Source organism: Aspergillus puulaauensis, chromosome 5 (genome assembly GCF_016861865.1).
Source record: "Aspergillus puulaauensis MK2 DNA, chromosome 5, nearly complete sequence".
NCBI classification, from domain to species: Eukaryota; Fungi; Ascomycota; class Eurotiomycetes; order Eurotiales; family Aspergillaceae; genus Aspergillus; species Aspergillus puulaauensis.
This window is the reverse complement of record NC_054861.1, coordinates 1,499,222-1,516,701: the sequence shown is the minus strand read 5'-3', so window position 1 is coordinate 1,516,701 and position 17,480 is coordinate 1,499,222. Positions and strand designations below refer to the sequence as shown.

Below are 17,480 nucleotides of genomic sequence, written 5' to 3'. Positions count from 1 at the left end.
AGTTGAAAGTATATACTGATCGATGATCTCGGCTGGATGCGTTAATATATGTCTGGATGGATCTATCTATTTCCGCAGTGAATCTTTTTGTCAATGCAGTCAATATTAACTTGAACATGAAATGAAACACAAACAACAGCAAGTGAAACAAGGTGCTTAAACGAGTGCTTGTGTAGTTTTTTTCCATATCCCCACAGGATGATGTTAGATGGGCACCTATCCTAGATAACTAAACAACAGTACTACTTAAAATTATTCTTAACTATATTACAACGGAAGAACCGGCGAGACTTGTTCTATCATACATTTTTAGTACCGTATGCGCGATTGGACAGACTGCCATGGATTTCACTATTGGCTGTTGTTATGTAAATTGAGGAAGATGCATATCTGCAGTATGAACAGCAAACTAGAAAAGACGGGGCGGGGGGGTATCGTATTGCTTCCGAATAAAACAAAGAGTACATGAGTAAAAAAATGGAATGGAGCATAGGAAACTGGAAGGAAACGCCTGACCTGGTATGCCATGTGAGAGATAAGGAAAGAGGTCCGCTGCTTTGAAGCAAAGGAAGATGAGGGAAAGCCCGCTGTAGTAAAAACTCCAGGGTCCAAGTCAAGCCGCTCTGAGCTCCGCGCAATGCAATCAAAATAAAGCTCGATAACACCTAATGCAATGCATGCCAACGCCAAAGTAAGACAAGACCTGAGGTGCTATGCAAAATGCCGCCAGTGGTAGTAAAAGTGGGAGGAAGAACTAAGTAGAATCCTAAAAAAAGGGGGGAAGAAAATGGAAACAGGAATGCAATGATAGAAGAGGGATGAAGGACGGGAGTATTGGAGACGCATTTCCCTCTTTATCTCGTCTTCTTCCTCTCATTAGCCCACAGCTGCCCACGACAATTCTTCTCGCCACAGAGACAAGGTAGTGCGTTGGGATCCGGGGTGTCGACTTTTTCCATGTGCGGATTATAGTCGAACGTGAGTTCGGTGTAGGGTGGGAGATCTCTTAGTGCGAAGAAAGCCAGATCGTAGAGATACTCATCGCCATGGGTGCGGGAGACGGCAAACATGCGACAGTTAGGGTTGCAGGAGTGGTTAATGAAGCGGGTTGCGGCGCCGTAGTTACACCCATCAACAACATAACTGTTTTCGTCATCGACAAGAAAGTCGAGGGTGAAGAGATAAGATGGGGCGCCACGGGAACTAGCGATCTTCTCGCGCTTTTCGGACTTTTCTAGGGTTATTACCTCCCCCAGGTAGAGGTCTATGAATTGACCCGCGCGGATGTAGTTCGGGGAGCGGAGGCCTTTTCGAACATGTCAGTTTAGCTCGGTGGGGGTCGCCGGAGTATGGACAGCAGTGAGTGAGTGGAAGACATACCGAAGCCACGATTACCGGTGTTGAAAATCTCCATGCGGACGGTCCTACCCTGTTCTATAACACTATTCCAACACTTTTCGCCACATCCACATAGCGAATTACACTCGTAAATCATCGAAGTACGGGCCATAAATTCGGGAGAAAGCACCAAAAGAGACCCATTATCAGCAGCGCGTTTGTAAGGAATGATTCGCGCATCGGAATCTTCCTCCTGGGTCAAACAGCCGCACCGTGCCGGATCACAGACAACATCGCAGGAGCAGCCGGCATTAAACTCTGGGCTAATAGGAGTCACGCCATCTCGGAGTTTATATTCATTAATAAATTCAAAACCCGCGGTACTCTCAGCCAGAATCTTCTCATCCCCTCGGGCAACAGTCACAGCAGGTCCCTTTATCGAAGCGAGCTTTCCCCAGAGACTCTCACATAGGAGATCTATCACAGGGCGTCTGCTTTTAGCAGTGAGAAAGGGTCCAGGATTTCCAATTACCAGAGAGACACCGGCGCGGTTCGTTTTTCTCGCAGCTGGGTAGGCCCCCCGTGTAGCTCGCCTCTCATGGACATCTGTTGGATAGTACTCCTCCGAAACGCCAGTCAGCACAGCGTCTGTGATCAGCTCAGCAGAGTCAATTTCTCTCTTAAGCTGCGCTGATGGGGAGGGGATGACAACGCTGATGTCCTCCTCAAGCTTTGTCCTGGGAGCTGGGCTTGGGGTCTTCAAATGGGCCCGTTGAGACTTCTGTTTGAATGACCGCACAAGGTTATTGTAATCATCAGCCGCAGAATTGAGGTTGTTCAGCTGCGGAAATGCAGCGTTGGAGGAAGACACTGATGCAGTCTCTGAATCTACATCCGACTTCCTCTTCAGAGGAACACTAGACGAAACTGAAAGTGTCCTGTGCGCAAGATTCGAGAAAAGCGGATTTGCAATCTAGATATGGTTAGTACTAGTCACGGAAACAATATAGAAATTATTGTTTAAAAAAATAGAATATGATATAAATGCGGTAAAGTTGTTTCCATTATTTGGCAGGTATCCAGATACCCTACCAGTAACACGCGACAAGAGGCTTCGAGTGGACTTACCCTGGGCTGATCCTCTGAATCTGAGTCCTGCGTGAGGTCAATGAACATGTCGTGTCCTGGCATGAAGTGGAAAAAAAAAAAAAAAAAAAAAAGGCGAACGCTAAGGAGTTAGAAACAAGAAAAGAGAACTACCAGATTGGAACTTGACGATCATGGAAATTGGAAGCTGCAGTACGTAGATAGCTAGGAGGAGAAGTGAGAACCTGGTGTTTTCCGCCAGGAGCTTGTGTTAGGAAAAGGCGCTAGTCCTAGTTTAGAAAGTGGATACTAGTGATTTTGATTGAGAATAATTTATGATTTTATGACCAAAGCTTGCTAAACTGCTGTTAGAATTTTGTGATTATAAGGCGACTACTCGTCAACATTAAACTGATAGAATAAACACAAAAATTGTTAGGTTATTGGATGGCTCATGAAGCCTGCAGTTGAGATCACGTGATGTGTTCGTATATTACATAATTAGTAGAAAGTATTACATAATATATATAATAAAAAGAGAATTATAAAATAATTTAGATATAACATGAACACTATAGAAAAATCGAAAATTATTTATAAAACTTAAATATTTAATAATATTTTTAAGCACCGTAATAAAAGTTGAATAAACAACACAATCTTTCTTCAAGTTAAGAAGGCGCAAACTCAAAACAAGCCTGACTATTTGGCTCGCATTCGAAGTGCGCTGCGAACACGATATTGGTGCCCGTCCTGTCAGAATTGCGGGCTGTGTCGGGGGCCACTGGGCGCCCGGCGGACACCCGGAAGGCCTAGGAATTACCGGTACACTATGGTAGCCGCCCGCCCTGTCTCTGCACCAAAAACGGGATACTCAGTACTTAGAATTGACTACTATATAATATACCTTTTTGGCCGGATAAAATCATTCTTCGAGAATACAATACAAGTGGGTCAGATATGTTTGATATCACGGTGGTCTAGTAATATATTGTCTTCTCCTTTCAATGTCATGGGTCGTCACATTCGTCACTAACACTTTCTACTGTGCTACGTCTTGTAAGGACTCTTCTTGGAGGGCTGAAAGATCTCATGTCTCGAGGCGAGGCCGAGACCCCAATGACTGCGGTGTCGGTCAGGTCGTCTTCACTCGAAGGGGCGATGCCAGAGTCTTCGCCCCCCATCCCAGCAACACCGGGTCTTGGATCTCTATGTCGCACGCGTTCGTATGATGGTCGTCTTGAGTATGCTAAAGGTGGCTCAGGTGATAAGCTGCGTACGTTGGACCGGTGGGTACCGCTTGAGTTGGCTTTGTCGTGGTTGAGGTGCAGACTATATATCTTTTCTAACCCCCGATGTATGATTTGATCCTTGATGTATTGGGGGAGGTAGGTCGAGAATCCCTCATCGAGGACGGCCGGGGATTTATCTACAATGTCCCCCAGAGAGAAGCAGAGTGCGTCCTCTATAACTAACGTGCACCACTCTCTGAGAGAATAATCGCCAGTTTTAAAGCCCTTCAGTTCTCTGATTTCAGCGACCAGATCCCGGCGTGCCTGATTGGTAGTAGTGGTGAGGTACCGCGTCAGACATGTCTGCTGGCAGTCAAGAATATTGCCTTGCGAATTGAGTTGCAGATTCCGTATGCGATCAAACCGCTCTCCCAGTACGTCCAGTGCACCAGAGGAGCAACAAATCAGCTCGGTGAGGCAAGCTATCTCAGTGCTATAATCTCCCAGCTCGCATGCGGTGCCAACAGCGGCCTCTAAAAGCTCATTTGGGGAAGCTGGGGTTTGCTCGTGTTCTCCTAGACCCGGGCACCAAAGCGGGTTTTCTGACTTAATTGGGACGTATATGGGAAGGCTATTCATCCAAATAACCAAGCCGGAGAAAGCACTAAGATGACTGTGCAGATTCACCTCACCAGGACTCAGTTTCCTTTCCAGCTCAGACTTGGCCAGAACCCAACGAAGATACGGGCGGGATTTAATCAGTTCTGGGCTGTTTTCCTTCAGGCAGATAGCCACGCTGTGCGCATGCTGTAGACATCGTTCCGCGGTAGTTAAATGCTCTCTTTCTGGTAAGGTGACCGAAAACGAGCACAAATCACATATTACGCTCACCAGGATGTCAAGAATGGCTAAATATGTTGATTCATCATAATGTGCCATGTTCCAGTCACCGAGGAGGCGGTTGAATGCGTGTGTAGAGTGGACATCCATTTGGAACATGATATTCCACGTATTCGGTGTACCTTCAGCCTCTATTGAAGCGATGATGAGGTCCCTCGCATCTGATATTTGACTTGCTGCAACAAGGGGTCTATATAAGTGACCCCAGTTCGACCAGTAGTTGAACTGTCTCTCAGGGACGAGGTCTGTCTCCCTCTCTACTTTTGATAGTATTCTCAAAGCGTATCGAATGACTTGAATCTATCAACCCCAATGATCAGCAACGGGGTTTCTAGCAAATCACACCGAGAATCTGGAATTGAATAGTTTTGGTCTTACTTCGGACGAATCTAGAGACGCAACCGGCTTTTCCGATGGTTTCGCTATGGATCGCATGTCTTGTTCGATCAATCGCACTTTGCCATATGCTTCCCCCAGGGTGGCAGCGGAATGCATTGCTGCAAAAGCGTCGATCAATAGTAGGTTTGCTCTGTATAAAATCTGGAGCCTCTTTTCCGCGCAATACTCACGGTCAGCTCGTTCTACAGAATTTAGTAGTTCCCTGTGAGAAGATATAAATTGACGCAGGCGCTTGTAGGCACCCTGTTCCACAAGCATATCGGCATACTCAATCGCAACCGGTAGAATGCCACTGAAATCGCGTAGGTTGTCTTCGAAATATTGCTCGGCGGCATGAAAGTGGCCCAGCCTCTTGAGACGGGAGAACTCCTCCAGCCAACTATCGAGGTCCTCGCCGACCTCCATCTCAAAGTGGACGGTGATATCGTTTCTTGATTTAGGGTTCCAAATGTTCTGCATAGTTGGAGAATCTTGTATACCGACGACGGTAACTCTCTGAGGGGAAGGGGGCGATGCAGTGCTCTGCTCTCTGCTGGTTCCGAGGGATGCATTCTGGCCGAAAGGAGCTTCAACCATGGGAGGAAACCTTCTGTTGACCAGCGCTCGAGATGGGTCTGGTTCATCGTTATCAAAGGGGAAGGAGCCATAGACATTGCGTTGTCTTTCGCGCTGGGTCGACGAGTCCATTTTTTTCGAGGATGACAACTCCTAGACACAATGCTGAAATGACAGTGGGAAGAGAGAACTGAGAGCGAGAGAAAGGAGGAGAGCTGGCATTGGTTGTCACGGGGAGTGAGAGCATTGCTTTTTGCGCCGGCAGGGATCACGCCCACAACCTCCCGTGGGCGCCTGCACTGCGCTGTGGCACTGCCCCTCAGACGAGACGAGAATGTTTGTCGATTCGGCCTTGCCAATGTCCCCGGGCGGCTAGGGGTCAAATTTTGGATTTCAGTAGCTTTGACTCATCTGCGTGGCTTTCACTTATTATCTTCAGGGCCGACAACCTGCCTCCTTTTGGTTTTATGCAAACTTGATAGAGACCTGAAGTTGAGACTCGAAACTATGTTGCAGGAAACGCCATCACCAACACCAAAGACGACTCATACGTACGCTCGTCGCTTTGGTCGCACCTTCCACGGTCTCGATCATCTCACCAACGCCAGTTTGTGCTCCCGCGATTTGGGAAAGGTGTTGGTTGACTGTCGACTACGTGTTTCAAAGTCGCAATGGGGTTGCCTTGGGGTGCCTCCAGCTGGAAGTTCTGCGGCGATTATCTACATGGATATCGCTTTCGACCAGCCTCATAACTGTCGTCTGGCCAGTGGAACTGTTCTCGTCACCCTTGATGAAGTGACCGCCCCAGCGGCTATAGACATAGTCCATGACGAATCCCTTCAAATGACTGATTACTACGGACCGAAACATCTCAGCGGAGAAGCAAGAAGCGTTGCTATCACGGAAACCGTGCATCTGACACCGGAGTTGAATGTTCTTGGAAGTGGAGCAAGTGGCATTGGCGTGGAACGGGAAAAAGCAGCCAGCTACGACAGCCGTTGGTCATTCACTGGCGGGCTGATGACAGGAAGAAAGAGCAGTGCGGCCTACCAGACGCTGAAATGGGAGCTTTGTGAAAACGATCAGGGTGGCAGATCGAGTCGTAGCAACGTTATACATACGGCATTTACCCTGCAGCACAGCAAACAGCCGTTCATCATGCGGATTGAGATTCAGGGCCGACTCAAACGCTCCAGAGATCGCTTCCGCCAGGGCATACGGCACTTGAGGTTCCCGAGCTCTCAGGACCCCGACCAGGGCAAGAGCGCGACTCTGGTGTGTCCCAATGCACGTATCGGGATCGATCGGCCCCTTGATACGCTAGCAAAGGGCCTGTGTAGTGCTATGGAGCGTGAAAATTACGCGAGGATTCCGGTTGAGATACCAGATGCCCTGCCGGTATCTTTTTCCATGGACAACGGAGCTGCGCCAACTGTACCACAACTGCACCTAGCTACTCACACCCAAGCAGATCAGCCTGGCAGATTGAGGGTTACGTCTGATTTACCAAGCGGAATACTACTCTCCCCAGATGACATGGCTTCAAGCGCAACGACCAACAGGTCCTCGAGTGTTTCGAACTTCTCTTCCGCAGCAACTCTGATAGATACCATTCAGCGTGGTATGCGTGACATGTCCCCCGATCCGTATTCCGCTATCCTGGGGAGCGCCGTTGAATCCTTAGATGGTACCCAGCAAGAACGATCAGCTCGGAAACGGCTATTATCGCCGCAGCCACCCTCTGAAGCCCCTGCCAGACAAGACGAAGCAAGCAAAAAGGAACCAGTATTTGACCATGACGAGAATCCAATGTTGGCCATATCTAAATACCCGGTGTTGATATTTCTAGTGAATGCCCTTGCCAGCATTTTGGACTTGGTTTTTATGCAGAAAGGGCCGAGGGATGCCTTGGGAAAAGATCCTATAGTTGGTAATAAAGCAAATCAGGACCAGGGGAGTATTAGCCCAGGGTCACCATATCCAGGGCAATGGCCTCAGGACTGACGATTTTGGGGGTTTGATGCATAATACCTGTTCAGAATCTGTGCAATTTGATTCTGGATATGCAATTCTACTTTTTACGGAAACCACATATGTATATTTGCTATTATTGTCTACGAGCATTCATGACAATTTAGAACGCTTTACAGCAATGACAGCCACCAATTCAAAAGTTTTCATTTGACGCACTTCTCTTGAGACCGATTGGCAATGATTTGGTTTTCAACCGCATCTCTCAGGAACGCCATCACGGTATCACCCCTTTCATTCGCGTAGGTCTGCGCCACAGAATTTCCGAATTGCTGGGCAGCGGCATCGAGCTGCAACTTCATTCATGCAAGTTTCCCTTTGCCAACACGTATGCAAGTATAATTGGCTTTCCAGCCTGCAGCCAAGGATGAATCCCTGGGGGGCATGGTAACTTAACTTATTGAAAAAAGGAATCTGAGTCAGTCACCAAGTGAGCAAGCAAACGCAGCCTTGCCTTTCAAAACACGGGGCGCAGTTGTGCTTTTGTCAGCTCCTTCTTAAGGCTGCCTGACTGGCTGACTGAAAACCTACAGTAGATGGGCACTGTGGCATGAAAACAACCTTAAAAGCATCGGTACGTCACGCTTGAGCTGCTAAGTTGATAGCGTGTGCCCCAGCTGAGGCACCTGTCGGAAAATACGTACGTGCTAGGTAGCCAGCCAGTTTATACCGGACGTCCGATTATCCATTCCAATTTAATTATCCTCCATCATGCGAGAAATCTTAGATTTCCCAGAGTCGAACGACAAAAACCAACTTCAACAGCTTACACCAACTGGGCCCCGGATACCGCAACTACCACCGGCCTTTTCAACGGCACCTGCCTTTGCACCTACCCGTGCCCAAATCGGCTGGCTAGATAGCAGCGACATCTCTAACGCCTTACCAACGAGCCAGCAAAGAACAGAAGAAAAGGGTTACGAGCGCGATCCCGGCCCTAAACGACTTGATGGGCCTCGGACCCAGCGCCAACCCATAGAGCAACAACCGCAAGCGCAACCCCGATCCGCCAACGCTGCTGGTGGTCGTTTAGTAGACGACTTTGGAAATTACGAGCGAGGGCATAGACAACCAACGTACTACTATCGTCATCAGCGGCCACGAGCGAATGTCGGCGCTCCCAGATATCATTCGCCTCCACGCTCGCATCGGAACTACACCGATCGATCTCGTGCTTACAGCAGTCGGGACAAAGTATACTCTACTAGGGAAGACCGTCGCAGCTATCTTGATTCTCCAAAGACAGAAGTCTACAGGTATGAGCGAGAGACACCGCGCCCCTGGTGGACCTGAGGCCAAACCCGGAGCAGCACGGAGATTATGTATCGGCCCGAGAGAAAGTGAAAGAAGCGCAAGAAAGACAGGAGAAGCTAGAACGATGGGAAGAAGAAATGCGGGAGGTTCAACGCCTAAAAAGGGCGCGTAGTTTTGCAGAGGCGCAGCAAATGGAGGCACGGCACAGAGAAATGAAGAATGCGGCGCGGTTCGCGGAGCTAGAAAGGCTCCAACAATCGATCGATGACGAAATGAGAAGGGAGAAGCTTGCGAAGAAACTCAAGGCCGAGGAGGCACGGAAGATCCTTGAGAGGCAGGAACGCGAGGAGGAGGAAGCTGCGATGAAGCGCGCGGCGGTTGACCAGTACAAGTTGGAGCAGAAGCACCAACGCCAGGAGGAAGAGCTGCGGCGCCGGAAACTGGAGAATCTCGAAAACGAGTTTCGCGAAAAGGTTCAGACAGAGTTGGATAATTTACTGGGACATGTCAAGGGTCTTGTCCTTGCGCATGATAAGGTTGAGGTCGATGAAGCGGTGGATGTCGCCCATGTCGACGAGGCTACACCGACAGAACTCAGCGCCCGCAGATCAGTCAGGAAAGGTCGCAATACGGAAGTAAACGAGCAAAAACTCTAATCCCTGAAAACACAAATGAAAAGAAAAGAAAAAGAAATCTTACGAGGGATATCGTGCCCTACGGTCATTGGCGATACAAGTTCTTTGTCCTGTTAGGGCTCGTGCCGGGGTGGGTTTCCCTGATATGTGGAGCCTAGCCCTATGACCGACCATTATAGACAGTTTTACGCTCAACATGGTCAAATTACCGTCGAATGCCAATAAATGGGCACTCCTTCCGGGCCGGCTAAATCTTACTTCTATTTATCCTAGCAAGATATGAGACATTTTCTTTGTTCACCTAGCCACTTACTCAGCTAGCCACACCAGAATCAAGTAACGATGGTCAGACATTTTGGTACTGAGATTTACACGTAGAATTCGTGCACCGATATAGACTATTCTAAATTATTCGGCAACTGATCAGTTTAATTGTCTTGAAGGCTTCATAGCCTTACTGTCAAGCAACAGTTTGTTCAGATGCCCGTGACAAGCCCTAATAGTCCTGATGTCTCAAAGGTCTAAATGCTGACTAAGCAGCTTATTGCCTTGTTTCCACGTGGATTGCAACGTTCTCCAGGAGCAAGTGAACCTTACCTGGAAAGGGGATCAAATACCATCAATATTAGGGTGGGTAAGGTTCATTGAAAATAAAGCTAATCTTCTATAAGCTCAAATCAAGGCAGCATTGTGTCGATCTAACCAAGAGCGTGAATAATCGAGGGGTAAGATGGCTCAATTGTACAGAAACACAAAAAAGTGGTCGATCTCACATAAGATGATAAGAGGAAGTACCGACCAGGGCTTGACTAGACGCGGAATGTAGGTAAATACCAATAGCAGAAGTATTTCAATTGCAAATGAGATGAGCCAGCTCAGTAAATATGCGTTCACAAAAGCTAACACTTGCCTATGCAGATACAGGCCACTTGATGCGGTTGACTTGAGTAAAAACAAAACAAAACAAAACAAAACAAAAAAAACAAACCGAAGACAAGAGTATTAAAGAAAACATCATGCTCATGTATAACTGTCATGCCAAACTGGCTTGCCCGTTAGATGAAAACGCCATGTCACTGATGCACATGTCTCATGGGGGAAACTATTAAAGCCGTAGAGCGTCCAGGATCTTTTTCGCCATCTCCCGATACTGCCACATACCTCCGGACACCTTCTTGAACTGGATGCCGTGGAGCGAGAACAACGGCACCTTAACGATGAGTATCTCGAACCGGAGAACAAGGTTCCCACCCGTGTCGCTTTGCACTCGGGTGGTTGTCTCTCCAACAACACGTTCTCCACTGGGTAGATTGGCATCACGGCCTTCAAGATATTCATCTGAAGCTTCTGAGTTTGAGACGAAGCTGCGGTCCGGCGCCCGCTGGCGGCGGCGCGTTGAGCTTCGAGTCTCCTCACGACCATCCTCATGGTTCAATAGACCCCCGAAACTAATCCGGCGACGGTGGCTGGAGACCTGGCCTTGTCGTTCAGGGCTTGGAGGCCCATTGTCGACTACCTTGTCCAGATCAATACTAGGCGCATGACGACAGCTAAAGCCGCCCTTTATCTCCACATGCTCAACAGCAAGTTGTTTCAAGACCCGAATAATGTCGGAGCGAATAAAAGCCAGGGGCTTGCTGCTAGTAGTTGAAACACTAAAGAGGCCCTTAAGATAGACTGGCTTGGATAGGTCTTCTTCATTCGCACTCTCCAAGGCAGCTCCCGGTCCAGAAATTTCTCCGTCAGTTTCCTCGGGAACATTGGCTTCCCTCGTAGCGTCTCGCCGAGCCCGTCGAGCCTGGATACTTTCACGACGGGCATGGCCAAGAGACATTGTCCGGGTGGCGTGCGTACGGGTCGTCGCTTTCTGTTCCCGTCCGGTAGGGTCCTTTGCGGCGCCTGAGTATTCTGATCCACTCGTTTGCGGCGGCTGGTTGGTCACATCCGCATCGGTTCGGCGCGTCCGTCGGTTTCGCGGATCGGCTGAGCTAACGCTAGTCGACCTCTCGAGGAACTTGTTGGATCGTGAGGCCGGCTCTGCCGATCCAGGAGTCTTGAGGAGGTCCTGATGGTGAGGTTGACTGCCTGTTGTTGGAAGTTTTGTTGGGGAAGGTTCCGCACGGCGGTTTCTCCGTATGCTAAATCCCCTCGAGAGAGGAGAGGCAGAGTCGGCCGGCGGCTGCACATTGAGAGATGGCCCATGAGGGCTTGTAAGCCTTGACCGTTCGGGGTCACGGCTACGATCCTTCGTCCTCCGTGTACTAAAGCGCCTCAGAAGACCAACAGCGGCACTCTCTTTCTTCGCTGGAGTTTCTGGCTGGGACGCAGCGGGGCTGTGGGAGGGTTGTCCCGGCGCGAGGTTGGTGTTCTTCATGCCCCCCGTAACCTCATCTTCACCATGGGTCCGGGCGCGTGGGCGCGACCGCCTTCCCGTATCTTTCTCTCCGGGGACATGGTACTGGTTGGTATGGGCAGCTTCTGGGGCTGCTAGATCAGGTACCTGAAGCAGCGCATCGCCACTGGTTACTTGAATGCCGAGGGCACCCGGGTTGGTCTCGGTCTTTTCTTTCTCCAGCTTTTCTCTGACGAGATAATATACAGATAATAATGGACTGTAGGCATTCAATGGGTCATTTCCAAGCTGGATAGCTTCTGCTGAAGGCGCTGTAAGATTATCTTTGCTGGCCGAGTTTCGGCGCTTGTAAAAGTCAAAGACGCCGCGCTTCTTATCACTGTTTGCGGGAGCGGCATGTTCACGCGCATTGAGCGCAACCGCATGCTGATACTCCTCGGACTCTATGATTTTGGTGAGCTGCGAGGCAATGTAGTCTGGGGATCCGAAGTCGAATCCAGTCATCTTATCGATCACCGCGGGGTCCAATGGAAGCTGCAAAGGCTCCCGGTGTGGGAGGTGGTTATCTGGGACTCCGCTAAAGCCTTTGTTCATCCAAGGGTGGCTCATAATCTCGGCCAGACTTGCACGTTGCTTGGGATCGGTTACCAGCATGCGCGAAATGATATGGCGGCATTCTGGGAAGATTAAAAAATTAGCACTATTTATGGTTGGACGGCTTCCAAAGAACGGGCTAACTAACCAGCAGTAAGACCAGGAGGGTATTCGAACACTCCTTGCTTGATCTTTGCATGGAGTTTTGGCATGCTTTGGTCATCGAACGGGACTTTCCCGCACACCAAAACGTAGAGCACAATCCCAAAACTCCAGACATCCACTTCTGGACCAGTGTACTGTTTTGCCTGGAGCAGCTCGGGAGCGGCAAAGTAAAGACTGCCGCAAAATGTCTTAAGCAAGTTTCGCGGGGAGAAAAGGTTACTAAGACCAAAATCAATGATTTTGATGTCGCCGGTCTTGCTGATGAGGATATTTTCGATTTTCAAATCCCGGTGCACAATGCTATTGCGGTGGCAGTAATCCAGCGCACTGGCGATTTGGCGTGCGAATTTCCTCGCCTGCTTTTCTTTCAGCTTGCCGTGAGAGATGATGTAGTCCAACATTTGACCACCGTTGACAAGCTCGAAAAGCATATACCAGTGGTAATTGGTCCGTACCACATCGCGCATGCCGCATATATACGGGTGATTCACGAGACTGACAATGGCTGCCTCGCGAGCAGTTCGAATCTCCTTTGAACGGTCTGCCCTTTCGGCCTCACGTACGCTCCGATGTTCTTCCGTTGACTGTCTAGGCACGATCTTGATAGCAACCTATAACACGACAGTCTCGTTAATAACATATCCGATGAAGCATATTCTCCAAAGGGGTATAAAGCTCACCTGTTCCCCAGTTTCCATGTGTTTCCCCACTTTGACCTTGCCCATACTACCAGCCCCCAATGTCTTACCTAATGACCACTGGCCTGTTGGGGTTGCGATCATTGTGCGGCGCTTCGACTGATTGGGGTTCGCTGTATGTAGATGGTGGCCGGAAGTAGGTTGGGAATGGCCTGCGCCCCCGTCCGCGACCCTGGGCCCTGCAGAAGCCATGTCTATACTGTCCCGCTGATGGCTTCTTACTGAGAGGTTTCTCTTGGGTTTTGTCGAGGATGGATCGGTACGGTATGCGCTCGTCGGGCGCTCCTGGGAGCGCTCCCTCGAACTATCCCGACGGGAGGAGTGCTGGCTACCTCTGGAAGATTCGAAGTCCCGACGAGCTATGTTGTCGAAAGCGGCGTGGTTGTTGCTAGGAGGTCGGCGGTCGTACGACTGTGACTTGGAATAGGAATGCCGGTTATGAGAGTGATTGTGATGCACTGGAGAAGGTTGAGACGCGGTCGCAGGCCTCACAGCGACACTTCGAGTCCGGTGAGGGATGTCAGCCGTAGCAGTCCCATAGGAGGGCGGCCGGGAGGACGTGGAGTGGCTGCGATGGACGGCTGAGGGCGCAGCGGCAGACATCACGATGGTTGGGGGAAATTAATTGGGAAGACCACGAGTTCAGCAACAATTCAACCCTGATTGCTCAAGTCGAAGCCGCCACCGATGAACTCGATGTTTGCGGGATGAAGCCAAACGGGGACGAGGTCGGAGGTCGAGATGGACGGTCGGGGGAGCGAGTGGGGGAAGAGAGGAGCGTTTGCTGACGAGAACCCAAGGAAAGTGATCGTCGCGGGCCAAACCGTTCACAGAGACTCCATCTGCGGGGGGCGAATCTGAAGATAACGAGAAAACCAGGATTGCGAGGAAGAGAAGAGTAAACGCTGGGGAGAAGAAGTCGAAGGGAGCACTATGCAGGAGTGTGTTGTGGAAAGCGAGAGCAAGATGGATGGATCTGGATGCGGCTGCGGAGAAACACCTGAAGGGAGAAACAAAGCCAGGGGCCGCACGCAACCATCCATCCCGGCGCCTATCGCCCAATTTTATGTCTTGAACGTTCTGCTAATAAATCAGAGTTAATCTACGGCCTGCCATGCCTCGTATTTCCTCCAACCCAAATAAATAGCTGCCAGGGATCCCTCCCTCACCAGATGACATATGTCAGCTCAACCCAGCCACCCGGTTAACCTCGTGCCTGATACAGCACCCAGTCGTGCTTGAAATGACCAGGTGCTTTGGGCACGTACAGCGTCGCAATACACTCCGTAACTCATAGGGATCATGCCGCACAAGATCACGAGGATTTAGTTGATGCATCACAGAGCTCTGCAACAATTACCCGATTGCCTTGAGTCCTTGATCTCCTCTAGGTATTCTGCCACCAGATTCGCTACCACTCGAGGCCTTGAAACAAAGAAACGATCTGCTTGACTCGTAATGACTGTAGCAAAACTTTTGTTTTGAGTGAATAATTCAGAGTAATAAACCAGACCTGCAGTTTACTGATTTTGTCCAAGCCCGCAGAAGTATACAAGCCACACATGTGGCGGTGCAATGAACCTTCTGGCGTCACTTGTCCCATTCTTTGCTTCTTCAACCTTCCACCAGCACTTAACTTGAGCTCAAAACACCTTGTTCGCTTTTCTAAAGGTATATTCCGCACATTCTATCCGAATCATGCCGCTAATTAAATAGTGCTCGCTATGCCCGACTCTGCCTTATAACGCCAAAGAATGGCTAGCAAAAGAACGCGCGCGGCTTTCGAAGCCGACCTCCAGGCCCAGCAATCGCCCTACGCCTTCTTTGGAACTCCTCTTCCGCCCCTTGATGAAAGTACTCGAGACGATGGATCGTACGTGCCAGTATGGAAGCAGGAGGTGACAGATGACCGGGGAAGGAAACGCCTACATGGCGCCTTCACCGGTGGATTCAGTGCCGGGTGAGCCCACGATTCAGCGAATCCCTTGGACAGCACACTAAAGTGGCCCTCTATCTCAGGTATTTCAACACTGCCGGGTCGAAAGAGGGATGGACACCTTCGACATTTGTGTCTTCGCGTCAAAATCGAGCAAAGGATGCACCGAAACAGCGAGCGGAGGACTTTATGGATGAGGATGATATTCGAGAGGCAGAAGAGGCGCGGAACCTACAAACGAACGAAGACTTCTCAGGATTTGGTTCCACGGCTACGGACGCAACGCGCCGTGGTGGGCTAATGGATATCTTCAAGGTGTCGGGTGAAACTATTGGCGTGAAACTTCTGAAGAAGATGGGATGGAGGGACGGACAAGGTATTGGTCCAAAAGTGAGACGGAAAGCCGATTTGGGAGACGGAAAAGCCCACCCAGGCGATGGGGCGGACAAAACGTATCTGTTTGCACCGGAGAACCCGCCGATGGTTGCGTTTGTACGCAAGACCGACCATAAAGGACTGGGGTTTGACGGTGAAGCTCGTCTTAGCTCCCATCAGGAAGAGCGCGAAGGATCTGATGAAGATGCCGATTCTTTCTTCGGACGGCGGCTCAACACCAACAAACCAAAGCAACCCAACCCCCAGAAACCTCGACGAGGAGCTTTTGGCGTTGGTGTACTCAATGATACGGGCTCAGATGATGAGGACCCTTACTCTCTTGGTCCACGGATTTCATATAACCGCACTCTTGGTGGTGATAAAAAGAAGAAAACCAAAACGAAAGCTACAGACGACGCGAAATCTGCCTTGGGGTCGTCGAACCCTCTCTTAAGCACCAAGCCGGTCTTTATCCCTAAGAAGACAATTGCCGCCAAAGGCGCTGCTGGCTTCAGAAAATGCCATGATGGCCGCTTGCCGCTTGATGGATTTCTACTGGCGGAGGGTATATCGAACCTCTCGCTATCCTCGGACAAGAAATATGCCCCGCCAGCGATACCCAAAGACTGGAAGTCTAAGAAGGCGCCTTTCAAACAGCGCGATGCCTCTGATTACGTGTCTCCTGCGGAGGCAGCCAAAGCCTCAACTCTAGATCCAGTATCGCGGGCAGCACTTTTGGGAGAAGACCAATTACCAGCAAAGTCTATATTTGACTGGATGACTCCCGAAGGCCGGGAAAAAATTGCGAAGCTTACAGGCCAAGCGAATCTACCACCGGCATTAGGTGAAAAGGCCCCAAAGGGCTATGAACTTTCGGATTCACAAAGGCAAAAACAACTATGGGATCTTGTACCCAAGCTAGATAAACTAGTGGCCGTGCAAGCTCTTACGCGCGCCGCCAGTGGCTGGATGCCGTACTCGGATGACGAGGCTAAACGGGCCCGCTACCGGACGTTTCTTGAAATCCGAGCTGGTCTTCGCGACACTCTCCCAGAGCGTGTGTCAGGCTCTAGTACTGATGAGTGGATTACAGAGCTCGACGAATTTTCTCGAGCGGCGGAGGTCTTCAAGCCTGTGTCCGGAGTGATGGCATCGCGATTTACATCCGCCTCTTCCGGCCCAAAGGGAGCATCGGATGAATCAGAGTCTGACGCGAATACGCCATTACTCAGTAAGCCCAGCGAAAAGCCTGAGGACCCAGCGATAGCGGCTGCAAAAATTGGCATGTTCGGGCCGATGACACGCACCACGGTCTCGTTTTACCCCACCCGTTTATTGTGCAAGCGGTTCAACATCAAACCTCCCAGCCATGTGCAGGTTGACCCGGGAGAGCCTTCCGGTGGATCTTCCGCATCGGCCGGAGGTCGCTTCCAGTCCGCAGGATACCAGACAGACACCCGGCCGCGAGAACTCGTGTCGCAAGATGCCATGAATCAGCTTATGCTAGCGGCTGGTGGGGGCGGAGCTCTGGTCCCGTCGCGTGGAGACTCTGCGTCGCCGATGCACGCAGCCCCAACGCCGACGCCCCAACAGGCGCCTGTTGTCATCGAAGCAGATCGCAACGAAGCTCTGGAGGCTGAGCGACCAGGTGAGGCAGTATTTAAGGCAATATTTGGCAGTGATGACGAAGACGAGGAGGAGTGACAGCAGGACAAGTGACCCACCGGGGCGTCAGATTAGCCACTCTAATGTACTACCACGGCGCTAGTAAATAAAGTAACGAAAGTACATAAATCAGACAGAAAACCCCGCAGAGCAAAGCACTCTTGGGCGAATCTTAAGCTTCTGATTGCACGGCAGGTGGTGAGACTGACAGTGCGAACCACGGAAACTTTATGTCACCGTGGAGTATATTTGGACAATCTCCCC

General features: G+C 50.2%; 7 protein-coding genes across 7 annotated transcripts; 4 read left to right on the top strand and 3 right to left on the bottom strand.

Moving 5' to 3' along the window:
• Positions 1–854: 854 nt before the first annotated feature.
• Positions 855–2,514, bottom strand: clrD (histone-lysine N-methyltransferase Clr4; the record flags this gene model as incomplete). The annotated part of the gene is made up of 3 exons (XM_041705589.1): positions 855–1,306; positions 1,381–2,311; positions 2,467–2,514. The coding sequence occupies 3 exons, from the start codon at positions 2,512–2,514 to the stop codon at positions 855–857; spliced, it is 1,431 nt and encodes a 476-aa protein (XP_041558060.1).
• Positions 2,515–3,434: 920 nt separating this feature from the next.
• Positions 3,435–5,642, bottom strand: APUU_50576S (uncharacterized protein; the record flags this gene model as incomplete). The annotated part of the gene is made up of 3 exons (XM_041705588.1): positions 3,435–4,856; positions 4,935–5,053; positions 5,126–5,642. The coding sequence occupies 3 exons, from the start codon at positions 5,640–5,642 to the stop codon at positions 3,435–3,437; spliced, it is 2,058 nt and encodes a 685-aa protein (XP_041558059.1).
• Positions 5,643–6,017: 375 nt separating this feature from the next.
• Positions 6,018–7,514, top strand: APUU_50575A (uncharacterized protein; the record flags this gene model as incomplete). The annotated part of the gene is made up of 1 exon (XM_041705587.1): positions 6,018–7,514. The coding sequence occupies one exon, from the start codon at positions 6,018–6,020 to the stop codon at positions 7,512–7,514; it is 1,497 nt and encodes a 498-aa protein (XP_041558058.1).
• Positions 7,515–8,252: 738 nt separating this feature from the next.
• Positions 8,253–8,834, top strand: APUU_50574A (uncharacterized protein; the record flags this gene model as incomplete). Its single annotated transcript, XM_041705586.1, has 1 exon — positions 8,253–8,834. The coding sequence occupies one exon, from the start codon at positions 8,253–8,255 to the stop codon at positions 8,832–8,834; it is 582 nt and encodes a 193-aa protein (XP_041558057.1).
• A 173-nt stretch (positions 8,835–9,007) lies between these two features.
• Positions 9,008–9,451, top strand: APUU_50573A (uncharacterized protein; the record flags this gene model as incomplete). Its single annotated transcript, XM_041705585.1, has 1 exon — positions 9,008–9,451. One exon carries the CDS (start codon positions 9,008–9,010, stop codon positions 9,449–9,451), a length of 444 nt encoding a protein of 147 aa, XP_041558056.1.
• Positions 9,452–10,535: 1,084 nt separating this feature from the next.
• kin1 (putative serine/threonine protein kinase Kin1) lies at positions 10,536–13,843 on the bottom strand (the record flags this gene model as incomplete). Its single annotated transcript, XM_041705583.1, has 3 exons — positions 10,536–12,460; positions 12,526–13,153; positions 13,223–13,843. 3 exons carry the CDS (start codon positions 13,841–13,843, stop codon positions 10,536–10,538), a joined length of 3,174 nt encoding a protein of 1,057 aa, XP_041558055.1.
• A 1,151-nt stretch (positions 13,844–14,994) lies between these two features.
• Positions 14,995–17,255, top strand: APUU_50571A (putative G-patch domain protein; the record flags this gene model as incomplete). The annotated part of the gene is made up of 2 exons (XM_041705582.1): positions 14,995–15,200; positions 15,260–17,255. 2 exons carry the CDS (start codon positions 14,995–14,997, stop codon positions 17,253–17,255), a joined length of 2,202 nt encoding a protein of 733 aa, XP_041558054.1.
• Between the last annotated feature and the right edge of the window lie 225 nt (positions 17,256–17,480).